Genomic DNA, 18,949 nt, shown 5'->3' on the forward strand with positions numbered 1-18,949 from the left:
ATTCTGCGGCAATACTATAAGATAACGTAACAACTAAGGAGGAAAGAATGAGCTAGCAATGTTTTACAATGATGCTAAAATGAACAGCCATCATCTTTACAACTGCTTGCTCCCAAATAAGGAACAATACAAGGATTTATGACCTTCTGGAGACCAGTGATGAGAAATGAAGAAAAATATTTGCAGTTCTTTTCCCCTAGCCTTGAAGAGATAGTAACCGGCAAGTTTATTGTTCTGGAGGGGGCAGTCCTAATGCACTGCAGTGAAAGAAAGACAGCAGAAAGTACTATTACAATGATATAAAGCAGATTCTAAGAGGTTATGCAGCCATTTAGAAGTTGAAACAGAAATCTCAGAGCAACCAAGCTCCTTTAAAGATAGAAACTGCAGTCAAATGCAGAAAGCGGTATGATTTTATTAATCCTTTCAGAAATTAACGCAAAGTGCTAATCAGACTCCACAGTCAGCTTATCACTTTGTTTACTGATAAACAAGAAGAGAGACCATAATCTCCCTTGTGACATTGGTAGCCAAAAGGAAAGGTGGGCAATCACAGCAGATTAACCTACAGCAACAACAAAATCTGTACTATGCTGGATTTGTAGTTGTGTGTATTTGCCTTTGGAGAAAAAAAAAAAATACAATGGGCTTCAGCCAACACACTTAGGTGTGCTAACGAACACACAGGAAGCGTACGTACATTACGTACATAAAAAGCAGTGCTACAATAGTAGTCTTCAAATGCTGCTAGATATTTTGACTTAGCTGAAAGAATGGGAAAAAAAGGATACTTTCTACTTTGCAGAAGAATTCCTTGGTTGAAAGCCCAAAATGTGGGCATGGCGACAGGCAATGCAACGACATATTAAGAGCTCTCTTGCCCTTGGAGCCTGTTGCACTACCAGCAGTGATGTGCAGGTTTAGATGTGAGTAAACTGTACTTCTGCTTCCTTACCTTTCTGTGCCCAATTAATGATGGTTTTTAAGACAGGGATGAGAAAAATTACCAGAATTGCATGTATTCTATTCTGGGATGTTAGTGCAAAATGAATTCATAGCTCTGGATGCCCTCTGGTTTCAGTAAGCCAGAAGTTTGGTCCTGTAGTTATTTTGTTCAGCAGTTAATTCCACAGAAGTGTATTCTTTAGCTGTTTAAAGCCCTCTTTAACATAAAGTCTATTCAAAGTTCAAAGAAGGAAGTCTTTCGCAGAATGTGTAAAAAACAGAGCTTTAGGCAAATGTAATCCATGTGTTGTGTTCTGTTGAACAGAGATAAATTACTCTAACTTGAAGGGATGTCCTGGCATATGCTTAGCTTTTAGTGGAAATAAATGGCTGGTTTTTAAGGTGGTTCTTTGCTTACATTGGGAGCACAACAAACATGCATTCCACCACAGCAACCCTTGGCATGATTGTTGGCCTTGATTTCACGGAACATTCATGGAATCATCAACAGCTCAAAGATAGGGGGTAACTTTTGAAACATGCTCAGAAAATGAACTAATCAAAAGTACTCAGGGTTATCAGGCAAGCTTAGGAGTTGGTAAGATTTTCAATTTTTTATGTAGCAGTATATACTAGAAGGAAGCTCCAACTCCTATTGGGATTCATCTTGAACTACACATTTAGACACAAATGTCCTTATTCGCTGACAAATGTTATTTGAATAAGATCTGCTGAATCTGCCTATGAAAATGGAGCATAGTAGGGATTGTAGACTCTTAATAATTAAGACACACAGTGGGATGAAATGAGGGTTAGGTATGTAATTTACATAGGTACTGGGGGGGTTCTTTTTCACCAGAGAGAAATAGGATCATTGTCTCTGATCTCCAGAAGAATAACTGATGAAACCAGAGGTCCAGAGGATAAATCTCATACTTCCAGCAAACAGCTGTCCATGTTCCCAAGCTTATCCAAGACCAGAGACATCACATCTGCAACTTCCATGCGTACAGCTATGTTGTTCCACAATCTGATGACAAAAATTCCTTTTTCTTACTTAGTACCTCACCATACTTTCTTTGTTTCCTAATAATACTACTAAATCCCAGGTAAACGGGTAACATTTAAGCAATTTGATAAAATATATCACAGGTTTTGTCAGTAATCCACAGTCACCCAAGCCAACTTCCACCCAAGTCAGAGGCAAGCTCAGTGTCACTGTGGCAGATAAATGTCTCTTCTGTTTCTAAGGTTCCCTCCACTCCTCCTTATCCTGGGACAGGTCTAGTTGTGACGTAGCTAATGCAATGGGAAAAGTACAATCAATTTCTGCCTTCTCTTGCCTCGCCTAAAATCAGAGCAAAAGTCCTCTAAGACAGCTACCTTGACTGTAACTGTAGAGATACTTAGAAAAAAATAAAGGGCAAGTTCTATACTCTCTGCGCTATCACCTTCTGTTTCATGCAGTTGTTAATGGAGTCTTTGGGCTGCCCAATGCTTGGTTTGCTTCTCTGTTCTCAAAATGTGGTCTTTGCAACAGGGAAGGATAAGCAGAGCGGACTGCTTGTTAAAAGAATCATGAAGTCTTAGGCTCAAGACCAGATTCTGAGATCATTACAAGAGAAATTTGGACAGAGAAACATACATCTCTGTTCATAACCAACAAAAAAGAGACATGGAACAAATGTTATTGAGTACTGAGAACACTGCTGACAGCCTTCTGGGCAGTACCGTTATATTTTGATCTCTTCTGGTATTGCCACAGCCCTGGCAACATAACCCTGTGCATGTACCTGTACACAGACAAAAGTCTACCCAAATCTGATCCAATGGATTTCCAAGTTTCATGTGTAGACACCACTTTTTGTGTTGGCTTGATATGCTGCAGCACACTTGAAACTCACTGATGCCCTTCAGAGTGCTAGATGCTCACTGGCTGCGCAGCCAAATCCTTCTTACGTCAACACAGGAAACATTGCAAAACAGTCCAGAAACGCCACAGAAATATGTAGCAATAATGAGTTCTAGCCCTGCAATTAGTCTTCAGTACCCAGGTGTGTTGCTGTGCCTGAAGATAGATGACTTCTCATGAAGATTTAAGGTGTCATGAATTCCAAGTCCATACAAATACACATCCATACAAATACTAGTGGTGTGTTTTAAAGCATTTTCTCAGGTCTGTTAAGATACCTCTGCCTGAAATTCCTGTTTATACTGAGCCAATGCATTTTCACTAAGTTTCTAGACGCTATTCTGTCAGTAGTAATTGTTATATCAGAATACGTACAAGTCAGACTTAATTGAATCTGAATCAGTGGAAAAGAAATATAGCTGGCATTTCAAAGGCTCTGCTTGAAGAGACACAAGAATTATTGAGATCATTAAGAAGAAAATTGCCGAATATTGTGACCGTACTTAGGAATCTTCAAATCTTTCTGTAAGGAAGATGATTGGCTTGTAGGATAAAACAATAGGAACAAGAACTTTTATTGTCACAGCTACCAGTAAGGAGTGGCAGTTCTTTAAGTACCATGGTGGGATTAATAAGAAAGTGAAAATACTTTACAACTTTCATAAAAATGTATATTCATCAGAACTCTTCAAGGATCAAAAAGGCCTTGCAGAGATTCACTGTACAGTTCAGCTTCCCTACAACATACCGGAGAGACTTTTGGACTCCCCAATTGCTACAGAAGAAATTTCCCATGCTACTGAGACTTTTAATAATGGCAAGCCACCAGGGAGAGCAGCATTCCCATTTTAATTTTGTGCATCTTTTGAAGAGAAGTCGCCCTACTATGCGCCTGTGTACATTTAATCATTCTCTACACACTTTATCAGCAAGACTTCTCCCCATAGGAGGAATACAATTAGGTACAGTACTAATTTATTATAAATAAAGCAAAGACCTGGTAAAATAACCCAGTTATCAATGTTTCATGTAACTGTGCCTATGAAGTACTAGCTAACATTCTCACTATGAGTCTGGAGAAATATCTGTAGCATTGATAAATCCCAGCCATCCTGGCTTTAATAATAATATATATATATGAAAAAAAAGATCATCATAGCATAATACAGGAAAACTGTTGGTTTTAATTGAAGTAGCTAGAGATTTATGGAAACCATCTGCAGCTTTTTTCCACTGATATGGTAAAATGGGATCAACAATGGAATGCGTTTCAATACAGAAAGCCTAGGATTTTTTGTATACCACTCTGACCCATTTTATGTCTTCATCTCCACCCCAAAACACAGCTGAAATGTTACTTTGTATGCAAGAGCCTCTTCTCATCTGTGATAAGGAATAAAAAGGTCAGAAGGCCTCATATTAGGGGGAAAATGCTAGGATAGGATGCTCTCTCTCTGGCATGCTGCTTGTTCTGACCCCAGGATCAGATCACTACAGCGATGGAGGAGGCATTCTCATGGGGAGAAATCTCCATAAAATCAGCATGTATGTGGATGATCTGCTCTTAACTGTAATGAACCCGGAATCATTTCTTACATATGCATCATTCATAATGGAAAAGTTTGAGAAGTGGTCAGGCTTTAATCCTATTTTTAAAATCAGATGATTCAAAAGAATTAATTGATTTTTTTTCCTTCTTCTTTCATTGCACATCACAGCGATGGACTTTAAAGTGGCTGCTATAAGATATTAAGTGGGAGCAAATTTATGCTCTGACCCTAAGAGGCCATGCTGTGGATGAGCCAAAATAGGTCCTTCCCTACCCATCTTCCCAGCCAAAGTGAACTTCCCCTCACCTCTGAGGAGCACAGGGAGAGCAGAAAGGCTCAGGGCCTGTTTGCATGCTGAAGGCGGGGATGAGAGGAAAGGGTGGAGTGCAGCTTCCTCTTTCCCAGCTTTTACTGCTCAGGCACTGGTGGAGAAGGCAGTTTCCTTCTACAAGACACAAAATGTCTCACAGCAAAAGGGGAACTTAAACTCTCATCGGTCTGACATCATTTAACAGAGCAGCCCTGAATATTTATCACTTGTATTGGATGAAGGAGATCGCTTCAGTTTCCAGAGGAAAAACAGCAACACTTCTCAATTTTAAATGAAGTGTTTCATGTTGGGGGATCCCATGGAAGTTTCCCAAACATATATTTAATCCAAGAGATTGCTTTTACACCTGTATTATTAAAAAAAAAGAAAACCAACAACACCCATGAGTGATGTGAATTTTTGTATGTCTTTTTTTTGTTGTTGTTTTATAACAAAGAGTGATAAATAAACATTTGTATGTGGCTGGCAGGATTTTATTCCCCAGTATGAAAGGGCAATTAGGTCCAACACCACTACTGAGTTTAACAGTATGGCAAATCTGAACAAAAACTAACATTGAGGGGAAGCCATTTATTAAGTGATAAGACCAGAGGCTGCTGAGTCATGACCAAAGACTAGAGGAAGAGAAGATTTTGGAAAGCAGAAGATACAGGCACAGGTCCAGAGGAACCTGAAAGGGGACTCATGCTAGAAGTTGAGGAAGAGCTAAGCATAGGGAGTTACAAAGAAAATGCTATAATCAAAGGAGGGTGTTTTCCTGCCAGCTGCTCCTTGATCACTGAACTGCTCACGATGCCACTGTCTCAATACGAGCAAAGACTTGCATATGGCTTTACTTTCTGCACAGACAATCAAGCTGTAATTACCTGCCCCCAACAGGGGTATCAGGTGTGGAGAAATAAAGATGTTCCTTCAAGAAACCTGAACTCTGCAGACGATTAGTTTTTCTTTCTTCCAGCAACTTTTTACCTGGTGAGACAGAATATGCTCTCAGCTGAACACAGAGCTGAATACAGGCAATTATCAGGGTTCTGGGATGTTTCAGAAGCGTATTTGCAGAGACCGTGAGATCAAGACTGCTGTTTAAGCAGGACAGGGAAAGGCACTGTCTTGTTAAAGAAAAAAAGAACAGGTTGGATGCTACAGAAAGATTGCAGTTCAACATATATATGACCTTTAAAGGTTCCTTCCAACCCAAATGATTCTATTACTCCACTAGTCTATATTCAGACTGCAACATTTCTCATTTGGGAGTGGCTTTTCATTTTAAAACAATTGGAACCTCTGATATTCCAGATCCTTGATCTATCTGAATCTAGCTTAACCTGAATGTGTACCACACAGAGTCTTGTAAAACATACTTGGTGAGGTGTTCAAATTTGCTGCTTGGATATGATTAAAGCAAGGACCTTGTGTAAGCAGATGAAATTGGCCCAAAGCGCTGCGAGCCAGGTTCTGTCTTTCCAAAACCCCAAAATTTAATAGTAGTTTCAAGAAAATTCACCAGTGGAATTTTTATTGATACAAAACATGGCAGTAAACAGCAAAAATAATCAGTACTATTTATTTTAAAAACGATGAATCAAAAGGACAGACTCGGTGTTGCTGTGTTACCCGGTATTTTTTTCTCAGTTTTAGATGACCCATTTGCAATGGGCCACTGAATATGATACTTCAGTGCATATTCTTGACATATCTTTCACACAAAGTCTCCAAACACCTCAGAAACATTAATATATTAAGCAGCAAGAGCAGTAATAATTTCAGCTTCACATTCACAGAACCTAATAATCAAAGTCTTCCTGAGTATCTGTGGCAGATCTAAAAATGAAATTCATCTTCCAATCACTTTGAATTATGCTTTGTTACTAGGTTGTGCAATCACCAGACTAATTCAGGTTGGAAGGGACCTCGGTAGAACATCATCTCCATCCTCGTGGTCAAAGTAGGGTCTCACCAAGGTTCCTTCTGCTCTCTCCACTCCAGGATGAATAAACTCCTCTCTCTCAGCCTCTCCCCCCTGTGCCTTGACCACCTTGGTGGCCCCTCACAGGCTCCCTTCTGTTTCTCACTGCCTGGGCAGTAGGCCATGTTTTCCACAAGGTGCACTGCTGAAACTTCTTCAGTTGCACTTAGTAGCTAGGGCCTCTTTGAAGAGCTGCACCAGGGCAGTTGTGCCCCTAGCCTGCCTTTGGGATTATTCTAGCTCATCTCAAGGCCTAGTGGTGGGCAACCCTGTCCATGGCAGGGGGGCTGGAACAAGATGACGTTGAAGGCTACTTCCAACTTAAGCAATTTTTCTGAGTTTACTTTTACTTTGGTTGGACTTCATTACACCTCTGCCAACTAATTTATCTGAAGGCCAAGCCCCGTAAGAACAGCTGCCCCTTCCAGCTTATCAGCTATTTGCTATTATCATGGATCTGCTGAGAAGGCATTTGATCCCAGCAACCAGGCTGCTGATGAAGAACTTAAATGGTTTTGGCCCAAAAGGGGCACTTGCAAAATATACACAGCACGCACCACCCATGACCAGCCAAACTACCACCAGCCCTACAGTCTGTCCACACAGTCCATTTCTTCTCTGGCTGACTACCAGGACACTATGTAAGGCCAATGCCAAAGTCTTGATAAAGTCAAGGTAGACCTCTATTTATCTCTCATACTAAAATATGGTAATTTATTTAGGGAAGATTTGTTGGGCATGTTTTGCTCCTAATCAGTCCATTCTGGCTATGAACTAACTTCAGTGAGAACCAGCACCACCACTTTCACAACTGCTAGCGTGATCTTGATAGGCCTGTGGTTCCTCATTCTTACCCTTTCTGAGAGTGGCTGTAGCATTTGCTTTTCTCCAGGCATCAGGAACCACTTCAGACACCAGGACCTTTCAGTGATGACCAACAGCAGCTTCAGGATGACACCAGCCAGCTTTCTCAGCAACCTCAAGTGTGCCCTATCTGGTCTCATGGATGAGCTTAAACATACCCTAACTTCATCCTCCCCTACTGTACCTATGTCCTCCTGCCACAAGTTTTGCTTCTAAGAAATGCCCTAGGAGTACTGAGAACAGATCCTGCGAATAAAGCCTGAGGCTTCATGGAGCAGTGAGTCCACATTTCACCTGGTCTTCCTTCTCCTTTTTGCTACTGATATACCCCTCATAGCCATTCTTGCTGACCTGCTCAAGCCTCACCGGTTTAGATTCCAGCCAAGCTCTGACCTTCCACCTCCTGTCCCTGTGTGCCCAGACAGCATTTCTGTGTTGCTCTCTGATAGCTTGCTCCCGCTTTTACCTCCTATCTGCTTCTTGTTTGCATTTAAGCTCAGTCAGGGTCTTGTCTGTCACCTCCAGTCTGTATTACATAATTTTCTCCTAATTTCTTTGAAATCTTACAGCCAGTGGCACAGCTCCCCTTCACTTCAACAAAGCTAGAATTTTATCACCCTTAAGAAATTACTACTATCAAATTTGTCACCTTGATCATAAAATTTCATTTTGCTGTCATCCTGTGTTACAAACTGATGCCTCTGCTATAAATGTCTTGTTTTACATAATTAAGCTCCACCTAAAAATGCTAGTTTAACACACAATTGTGTCTTGTGTCACCTTACAGTACCAGCCTTCCAAATATGAACTAAACAACACTAATCAACTGTGACAACAGATACAATTTTAGCTTTTTACACAGAATTTTAGCAACTGGAAAATGCTTTCCATCTGTCTTCATCTGTCCACATGAACATTCAGCAGCCCTATTTTCACTTTTCAGAGCTAAAATTATTCTGTGAAAACTCCGCAGTATTTTTCTTTCCAACATAAAACAAGACTGGGAACATAGATGAAGACCTGGAAGTTAAAGGGAACACTACCAAATCGAGCCCTTCCGGAAAGCATCATTAACTCCCAAGAAACTGAAAAGAATAGAATTTCATCCACGTTTTTGAAATTACACGGGAAAATTTTCAAGCCTATTTTCACAAGTGTTTGGAGAACGCATTAATACCTAAATAGTGCTTGCTTTTGTTTGAGATACTGTAAAATGAACAAGCAACACTTACCAATGTGAAGATGATGCTTTGGCACATTTATTTTCCAGTTCCAAACTACCTTTCACTGTGAAAGATTCAAACCAGTTTCTGGTTTGCATTATTTGAGATGTGAAACATTTTAATGGTTTGTTTGAGATACTTTAAGAAGATTGCTAGCAAGGATATCTGAAAGTGTGTTTGGATCATTGTCCCTCTCAAAATCGAACATCATCAAAAACTTAGCACCGGTACTTCACACATCTTCATTTATTTCTCACTCTGCCTGCTTTCTTGCAGCTCCTTTGATTTAAAAAGCCCTTCAGTCCCTGGTGGACTTGAACTTATTCAGAAATAACCCTACCAACATTTCCTCTGACAGTGTCAGTGAGTAAACCTTTCTAAATACCCCAAGGCTCAAGTCTGAACCCACACTCTTGCTCACAATCTGAAGCTTTTGTTTCAACAACAAAATCCCCACTTGATGACTGTGAGCCAATTCTTCCTTCCCTGCTTATCTTCTAACAGTCTATTTTCTCTTTATCTACAAGAAATACATGGCAAAAAATACTGTCGCCTCCCAGTTTTCCATGGTGAGTGCTTATGCCAGGCCCTGCATTCCCTCAAAACTCACTTCCCTCATAGGGACCATCTCTTGCAATTCTGGGTAAGCACGTTCTCCAACATCTCCATAAAACCTATCACTACCACTTTACTTTGTATATCTTAAGATTTATCTTTGTCTGTCTGATCGCCACTTCCGCAAGGCAAAGGCAATATTTGCCCACACGTTCTAGTTAGCGCCGTTTGTATCGCACAGATAATTGTTAATTACCTTTCTGTTCAGAGCCACACCATCTTCACAGTCCAGCACCGCACAATCAACGTTTAGTGATGGGATTTTTTGTATCTTCTTTTCATCATCCGCAGGTACATACAGCACAGCTCTCCTGGGAATGTACTTGTGAGATGACGCAAAGTGATAGCTGAGCTTGGGAACACCAGCTGGCAGAGAAGAACTCAGCCTGTAAAGGATAAAGGTGAAATTAGGCTCCTTAAAGAATACTTGACAATATCTTAAAAACGAAACTTCCCTATCTAGATAGGGGTCTTTTAATTTTATTTCTCAGGAAGAGCAATAAGGTAGGGAGATATCAGTATTAAAGGTAATTATGGTATAAAACCTCCAACACTATAGTTGCGAACTATAACACCCAGAACCGAAGGAATGTCAGGGCTGAGGTTATCCACGTGGCCTTAATTGCGCTGCCTGTGTTGTGCCCCATGACAAGCACTAAATACAGAAAGGTTTTCATTTAATTTTTCCTCTCTGCCGTGGGACTCTGCCACAGGCTGTGCTGGGAGCAGGTCAGGGCCACTTTAAGACAGGGGCTGCTCCCTGCCACATGTGCTGCAGGAGCTGGATGGCATGCTGTGATCGAAGAAGGAAGGCTGGTTAAACAAACACCATTTTGCAAGGTTGATTTTGCAACCTTAGTATTATTTCAACAAATGCACTTTCATGCAAATTTTAAATAAGCAAAATGGATGGAAAGGGAAACGAGGAAAACCAGGAACGTCAGCAGAGCTCACAAGCCCACCAGCAGCATCAGCAGGCCAGTTGGCCACAGAATTTCTTCATGCTTATAAAGGCTTCGTGCCCCACATTTCAGCACAGGTGTGAGCCTGCTGTGCCACAAGGCTTGAGTGGACTTCATCTGAATGGTTGTAAGCGATGGGTTTGTGATGGACTCCACTCCATGCTGATCATTCCTGGTGAGGCTGTGGCCTACCCACCCCAAATCTGGGGCTGTGTTCAGAGGCAGCAGGGCTGCTGGGGGAGGCTGCCCTTGAGCACAATAGGGAGCTTGCATTGCTCCATAATTACAGGCACAGAGAAATATTTTGTGGACAGCATCGCTGTGTTTCATGGCCTTTCAAAAAAAGCCTTGCCCTACCCTAGCACTGCTTCCACCTATTTCAAGCCGTACCCCTCAGACACTTTCTGCTACATCAAAACCGAGGACAGAATAACACAACTCATCTTCATAGCCAGTGCACAAGCCACTTATAAGTCACAAAATAATCCTACCATAATCCAGCACCATTATGCATTATCATGTATATTATTCAGCACTTTGAATAATGCAAAGCTTTTCCAGCACCACACTGAATATGTCATTATCACATCATGTCAGGGACCCATGCATTTTCTTATGTCCCTCTTAATAATATTTCCCAGGTCGCTACATCTGAATAACACGCAGCTACGTGCACACGAGGCTTTTCTCCAAAGTGACTAACCCTCTCAAACACCTGGAAATGAGTTCAGTCAGTCTACATCAGAGCCGAAGTGATGCCTTTCTGACAGACTGCTTTCTCAACTAACCCTTCCACTGCATTCTCCCTTCCCCCAGACTTGGCATCCTGAAAGACAGATCTTGAATTAAAAACATGAAGAAAGCTTTAATTGTATTTTATCTCAGCAAACTAATCACAAAAGGACAATTACTCCAGCATCGCCTCTGCTAGGTCTCAGCCTATCCTGGGTGGGCTAGCTTGATGAGCCCACAAAAATCACACAGCAATCTCTCCTTTGTAACGTATCTAAACCTAAGCAACATGGTAGCTTTGCTGTTAAACAGAAACGCTTCACTATTTATTACAAGTTGTGCCACTCCCCTCATTAGTAAATCTTATCTGCAGCCACAGGAGCTCCATGATATGGGTGTTGGAGATCTTGATAATCAACACCAGCTGAGTTTCTCTTGAGCACCTTCCTTGCTCATCTCCTACAAACCATTCCACATTCCCAGCCTTGTGTTGAAGAGGGGGGTGATGACACAACTTGAGGTAACTCAAGTGGCTGCTAGTTAAATCTGCTTAATCTCATTGTTTTCTTGCAGTAGTACACTTTGGAAGAGCAAGGAGGAAGTGGAAGAGCGAAGGGTCTTTTTTCAGTGTGACACAGAGGTCAGTAAATAAGTCTGCAGTCCTTCACTAGACAAGTATGAGGGGATAAAAGTGATTCATTCCCGTTTTTTGTCTCCGATGGCTTCAACTTTGTAGTGCCCAAAGGCACAAAGAAGTCAAAGAGCTCAGACCATTAATAGTTAACTCCTGCAGGCAAGCAGATCCCGGAGCACCCTTAGATTGCTTCCCACCAGCCCTCCAAGCCCACCCTACCCTGGCAGAAGTGGCTAAAACCATGACCTCAGGGCATATAAGGAGGAGACCTATCTCCTGTCACACACTGACACATCTAAACCCTCACTGCCCGCAGAGCAGCCTTAGCTACATATCCCCACTCAGGTCTATGAACATTGCTCTAGATGGGGTGGCAACGTGGCACCCCCTCAAGTTGCAGCAGGTTTAATCCATGAACCTACTGGGTCTCAGTGTTAGAAATCAACTTGCAGCCCCAGGGCCTCAAAGAGCAGCCTTCTTGGGACACAAAGCATTAGAAAAATACTGTCATGGTTTTGCAATTTTGTAATTTTGCTATCAGTATTCCACATCATAACATCATGTTAAGCATAGATAATTTTGACGAATCTGCTGCTCACAGAAAGAAGACTACATGTCCCAGGGAGCACCACGGTCAGTCATATGACCAGGACTATATAATCTCACTTCAGTGCTGGACTCGCTCTCTCGGATCCTGCCAGCCATGGGGGAGTGTGTGGAAGCGTTCCAGCCGTTTCGCCTAGAGTTACAGTAGGCCTCTCGGTTTCGGGACTCACTCTCTCTTATTTTACTTGATTTGTTGGCCTTAATTCCAATTATATTGCATTATATTGTGTTGTTCTGTATTCCGATATAGTATTTAGTAAAATAGTGTGCCTCCTTAGATCGTTGCCGCTGTATTTATTTCCTTTTTCCCTGTTTTCTTTTCCTTTTGGGATAGCGGCCCTGCAGGCCGTCTATACCCCTGTCTTGGGTGCCGGTAGATTTTAGGGTAACCCGTGACAAATACATTGACAGTTTGTCAAATGAATAGTCTTATGAAACATTACGCAGCTTTTTCAGGATGTTTGGCTGAAGATGGAGTAAATGGAAGGAGCTGCTGTTGGCTGACCATCACAACATGTTCTCCTCCCAAAACGAAGAGCTCTAGAAATGTCAGTGCAAAATAAGACTTGTTATCAAGGATGCTTAGGTGTGACTGCAATAAACATCTGGAAAGATGCTATTATTTTGCCAAATGGTTTTCAACAAATCCCAATCTCACTGCACTTATGTGCTGCATAGCCAAATGTTATGTTCTGCAACTGAACGAATTGCCCAGGAAGAAGCAGCTCCACAACAGAATCCACTTGCCTACAGAACCTTGTAAATCTGACAGTGGCATGCATACTAACAGTTAGCTATTCCGGCAGCAAATACTATCTTGATCACCATCTTCTGTTATTTTGATGGAGTGAGAACATCCTCAGTGTGGTTGCTTTTTTAAAGGGGAAATGTGATTTGTTACAATCCCGTGCTGTAAAGAGGAAGAAAATCTTACACCTCTGCCGACTGCAAGTATTTTAATGATTCAAACTAAGCTTGACTGTGTTTAAAACTAAATACACAGACATAAGCCAGGTGAATATGCTAAGACAGTGTTTCTTCCATTAAGCACTCTAAGTTAAAACACGGACTAGGCTACTGAGTAATGCTCAGTGCATAGTATTACCTCAGCATATTTCCATCCATGGCATCCAGGAGCATGCTGAATGCTTGTGGGTCTTGGTGATCAAGGCACATTTCTTCTGCAAACATAACATTCTAACGAAGTCTACTTCAAATATATAAAAGTAGCCGACAAATTAAAGTTACCCTTGATTCTATGAGTGAGCAGTTTCTCTGAAGAGCAAATAGCTCATCCTCAGAAAGGAGAAAACAAAAGCACTTGGATGACTGAGAGACACTATATTTTGGGATGGCAGCCATACAGAAGGACAACTAGTGAGATGCCCCTGAGGCACACTGCATTTTCATATTCCAGCACTGCTCATGCTCACACGTACACTGAATGGTACACACCTGTGCCTCCTCATTGGAGCCAACAAATTGCAGCATGGAAAGTAAAGCACTTCCACAAGTTGTTTTCAAGATGAGCCTGCATCTGCGCTCTGTGTTTATTGGCCAGACCCAATCATCCTAGAAGAAACTTTACTGCATCACGTGCCCAACAGATGGGAAAATACCCATAGAGCTGGTAGACCAGCTCTTTACTCCTACAGCATGGTGTTGGTAACAAGTTTCTAAGGATCATAAGAAGCGACCCTGAACGCAGCGTAGCTGACATAGCGAAGTCTCCTCCAGCTAATTGTTTGATGTGTGAAAAAAGAAAAAAGGAAGCCCACACAAATTAAATACAGCGGTTTGACTACGTCTGATTTGCAAGGGAGCAGCTCCCCAACACGCACAAACGATCCACCGAAGACAAAGGCCGAGTTGCGCGAGATTACAAAGCGCCCCAATTTGCATGGTAATTCTTTCTAATTAAGAAAAGAAGCGAGAAGTTGTTTGTTATAAACATCAGCAGGCCTTGTGCAAATACGAGCAGCTCACAGCCAAGCCAAGCGTTCGTCAAATCAAAGCGACTTGCCCGAGAGTTTTATTGGTACAGCTGCAGCGCATGCATTTTATCACACATGCTAATAATCCCGGTTATGGCACTAACATTTTAATCATTTGTTCTGTGGGTTTGTTTCTCAAACAATTAGCGCTAATGAATGGCCAAAATTCCTCGGATCATATATGTCTAATTGCAGTCAAGAGCAGTTATTGTCTGCACGTACATTTCAATTCACCTCTGGGGATAATGTTTGTTAATTGTATTTCTTTATATAGCAAGTGAAAAAAGGCTGTTCTCTCCAAAAGGGACTAAGTGTTCTCTTCTTTCCCTTTGTTCCCACAAGAAGCTAAAGTCACTTCAAGAGGCACTTAATCCCATCATCCATGGTTACAATTGCCTTACAGCATCAATCAAAAAGAATCTGAAGTAAAATGATGCAGCTATATTGTGTAATTAAAAGCAATTCAGGTAGCTATTGCTTGGGGCATTTTCCAGGTCCAAATACTTCAAATGGCACCGCGGGGATCCTAAATACTGTAGTGTTTTAAATTTGGTCAGCGACAATATCTCACAGAGAAAGGGGAGGAATATGCAAAAAGAAAAAAAGAAGAAGGAGAGAGAAAAAAATCTCCTAGTGCGTATTGTAAAGCAGAAGAAAAGAGGAGGACCAGCGAACGTTTGAAGTGACAAAACCTACAAGTCTCCATATAAAAGGGAAATAAAAATATCAAGAAGAGAGAAAAGGGAGGAAAGAGAAAAGGGCCGCACTTTTAAAGAGTAATAAGAATAATAGTAATAACAAAACCCCACCGAAAAGAAAAACAACAACAACGGGAAAAGAACAAATTCCCCGCGATCGTTGAGAAGTTAACACGGGGAAAATAAAGCGCACCGTTTTCTCGGGCGGAAAACACGAGGCTCTTTGGGCAGCGCCGTGCGGGCACAGAGCGGGGCTCCGGCAGCAAAGTGAGGGCTGCGCCGCCTGCGCTTTGCTGCTGGGGGGGGAGCGGGGCTCACTCGGAAAGAGAAGGCGTGGGATATCCGCTGCCGAGAAAGGCACGACTGCACCCAGGCACTTCGCCTAAACAACTGCCGCTAACGGTGATCCAATTATGCTAAAATCAAAACTGCGGCTGATCAACACATCAAACGCTCCGCTTTACATTTTGATTTCTTCTTTTGTTCCCATCCCACTGAGGCCGTTTCCCGGACGCTCCAAAAGAAAAAGAAAAAGAAAGAAAAAAAGAAAAAAAGAAAAAAGAAAAAAAAAAAGAGAAAAAAAAAAAAAGAAAAAGAAAAAGAAAAAGAAAAAGAAAAAGAAAAAGAAAAAGAAAAAGAAAAAAAGAAGGAAGAAAGAAAATTAAGAAAGCCTTCAAACCCCCAACTCTGCTTTCTCCCGTGGTTTGGGACTTTCAAAAAGCAGATCTACTGAGAAGTCGAGGTATCCCGAAAGAGCCATTGGCCGCCGTTCAAGTCCCCAGTAAGGCTGGTGCGATCTCCCAGCAACCCACAGCTACCATTAATGCTCCTGACGCTGATGGAGCTGTACAGGTGTAAGAAGGCAGGAGCCAAGATGGGAGCGGGACCCCCCTCTCTCGGCTCTTGAGAAGGCAAAAGAATTACCCTAAAAGCTCGTGTAGAGAGCCACGAGGGATCCTGCAATTGGGCTGAGGACATGCCCAGGGAAGGATGAACTGCAGACTCCAGGAGGGGCAGAATGGGGGGACAGCATGGGGCACAGAGAAACTGGGCAACGGGGTTTGGGTGGCCTGAGACCCCAGGGCAGTGATGGCCAAGGCAGGCTGGGCACTGAAACCTTGTACCTCAAAGCCAGCGGGAAATGACCTGGGGATGGAGATCTCTGATGGGAAAAGAAACGGTGGTGTAGAGAAGTGGGGAGAAGAAAGAAGCTCAGTGTTCAGAGCAAACAGAGAACCACAGCAAAAGTTTCTGGCGAGTCACTTAAGAGAATATGTGTGCTGCCAGATGTTGTTTGTAGGTTTTTTCCTATCCCCAGTGAACCTATGTGAGTCGTATCACTGGAAACCAGAGCCTGGCCTCGGCACAGATCGAGCACAAACCAGTAACTCACTGACAAAAGCTTGAAACCACAGACCCTTAAGCCATAAAATGATGAAAGGCTATCACAGGTTAAATAGTTAACCAAACTTTCTCCTCCCACCGGCACTAAAAGTAGAAAAAAATGACCTTTTATTTACCCTCTCCGTGTTCTTTCAACCACGTTTGACCCCGCTGTTTTGGTTCACTCACAGCTTCACCATGCCCTGAGTCACTGTGACTGAAGGAGGGGTTTCTCTTCTCTGCTCAGAATGGTCAAATAAGGCTGGGGGCAGGAAGAGGACGGCGGGCTGCTCCCATTACTCATGCCTTGAATTTTTAAGGCAGCAAAACCAGTTCATTTTTGAGGAAGACGGCGGTGTGACACCTCTTGGAGTTAATAGGGGAGTTTTAAAAAGATTTAAAGAACCGGGTCATGGTGACAGGGCTGCTTGCCACTAACAGCGACAGGCTGCTCACACGGGAAAGCCTGTGTGCATTCGTGGCTGTGTGTGTGTGCTGCTGTCACCCAAGGTTAATTGGTGCCCTGTCTTGGGGAGCTGTAACATACGTGACACGTGGTGAATGGGCCGCTCCCCTCATTCCATGTGGATACCTCTCAGCAATGTGTCATGCCAGTAGGGCACTGTCGCATCACATTTTGAAGTTTCAGTTTCTATAGGTAAATTGCAGGTGATTTCATTTAGCTAATTAATGTTATTTATTCTTTGCATTTTTAATCCACAACCCTGCACAGATATTTTGGGAGATTCTGTTTAGCCACGTGATGTCCGGACAGAAGCTCTTGCACGACACATTTCTTACAGAATTGCAGTGAAATGACAACCCATTTTAAATCTCAAAAACATCCCACTATAAGGAGAAAGGCTCAGCAGTACATCGTCAGGAGGCTCAGAAAGGACTGCAAGTGAGATCAGCCATAAGAAGACACGTGTGGCAATGTAAAAGGGATGACTTTGGGTATATGGCACTGATTTCTGCTTTGTTTTAGTTTGTCACTGTCGTGTACAAACCAAAGCGTGCTCAGGGCTGTGTGACACCAAGGAATAAACAGGGCTTCTGAAACCGAGTATCCTCCAGTTTGGGAGGAGGATGGGGCATATATTACCCACGAACTGCTGGTGAAAACCCAGTGTACAGTTTTTGCCTTAGGAGGCGAGTACAAAACAAGAGCAAATCAGTGTTTTTATTCAGAGAAGTGGCCTCTGCAGAAAAGCAGAGTTTTGAGGAGATGCTCTCTTTGGGCAGTCACACCCAAACACCCCTGTCTTGTCAGTGAATGTGTGTTCACATTCTTCTCTCTGGCTTGCCCTGGGACACTGACCTTGCTGCTAACTGTCAGAATGCTTCCAAACTCACCCAACCACAACCCTATGCACACACACAGACATGAAAATGGGTAACAGCATTTGGACAGAGCTTTTTTTTCTCCTCGAAGATGTTTTTCATCCCTTTTCTTCACCATTCCCCTCTCTACTTCGCACAGCTGTCCTGCATGTGTGCCAAGCGCCAACACCAAGACAGAGATTCGGAAATCGGTGCTAATTACTGTCATTACCGTCCCAGGCCCAAACAGCCACAGCCAAAGACTGCTAACAAATTCCACATAAAATAAGAAGCGCGCACTTGGTGAAATCAGCCCCGATGGAGCACTGTGGTGCTGCAGCCAGAGCAGCTGTCTGCACCAGAGCTGCGGGGTCAGAAATGCAGTGATGCACAGCAAGAGATAACAGCAAACAGGGCCAGCCCTGAAAACAGTTTGGATTCAGGTTGTGCTTACAATAAAATTACAAAAAACACACGCCTGATCATATTTAAATGAAGCAGCTGGGCAAAGGAGAGTCGGTATCAATATACCAGGGAAGCTGTCAGAAGGAAGACATTTGCCCCACGCTTTGAGTCTTTGAGGATTTCAGATGCTTTGTCACTGGTTCTATTCTCTCTAATTTCTGCTGAGGTGAGGCGGTTTCACAGAATGAGGTCTCCTTCGTACTTCTGAGGAATTTTCACCAACAAGGCTGTATGTCATGTCGATTTACAAGTTACGGCATACTACACTTGCCGTGCACCAACAGCTCAGTGATTCCCGTGCTTTTACTTAGAAGTATATGCAAATTGCGCCACTAAATAAAGCACAGACACTTTTACTACTCAGGGGAAACAAAACCATATCGCAGTCTTCTCTGCATTTTGGGATTGCTCCTGTAAACCTGCTCAAGCATGTGCTCTGCCCAGACACATCAAAAGGACTCGTCAAACACCTACAATTGCCCATGTGCTGAAGCGCCTGCAGGACTGAGGATTCATTCGGGATGCTGAAACTCTTCAATATGTATTTGTAGGCTATTTGTAGGTCAACCTCCTCTTTTATGTTTTCGGGACAGAGACTGGTGCAAAATCGAGACTCGGAAGCTTGCAGATGCAATCCAGCTGGTGAACATCTTTTTAACAACATAAAGGCAGTGGTTCTCAACTGGGAAATAAACTGTGTGTTATTCTCAGAACCTGATGAAAAGCAAAAATATGATCTACGTTTT

The 18,949-nt window shown here is 42.6% G+C and overlaps 1 protein-coding gene across 4 annotated transcripts in view; it reads right to left on the bottom strand.

Moving 5' to 3' along the window:
- Positions 1–18,949, bottom strand: part of CLYBL (citramalyl-CoA lyase) — a 152,886-nt gene that overhangs the window by 62,899 nt on the left and 71,038 nt on the right. For all 4 annotated transcript variants that reach the window (XM_072326685.1, XM_072326683.1, XM_072326684.1 and 1 more), the window contains exon 2: positions 9,603–9,792. In XM_072326685.1, the coding sequence (XP_072182786.1) occupies positions 9,603–9,792 (190 nt within the window). The remainder of the gene's footprint in view (positions 1–9,602; positions 9,793–18,949) is intronic.

This window comes from Excalfactoria chinensis, chromosome 1 (genome assembly GCF_039878825.1).
Source record: "Excalfactoria chinensis isolate bCotChi1 chromosome 1, bCotChi1.hap2, whole genome shotgun sequence".
Taxonomy (NCBI): domain Eukaryota; kingdom Metazoa; phylum Chordata; class Aves; order Galliformes; family Phasianidae; genus Excalfactoria; species Excalfactoria chinensis.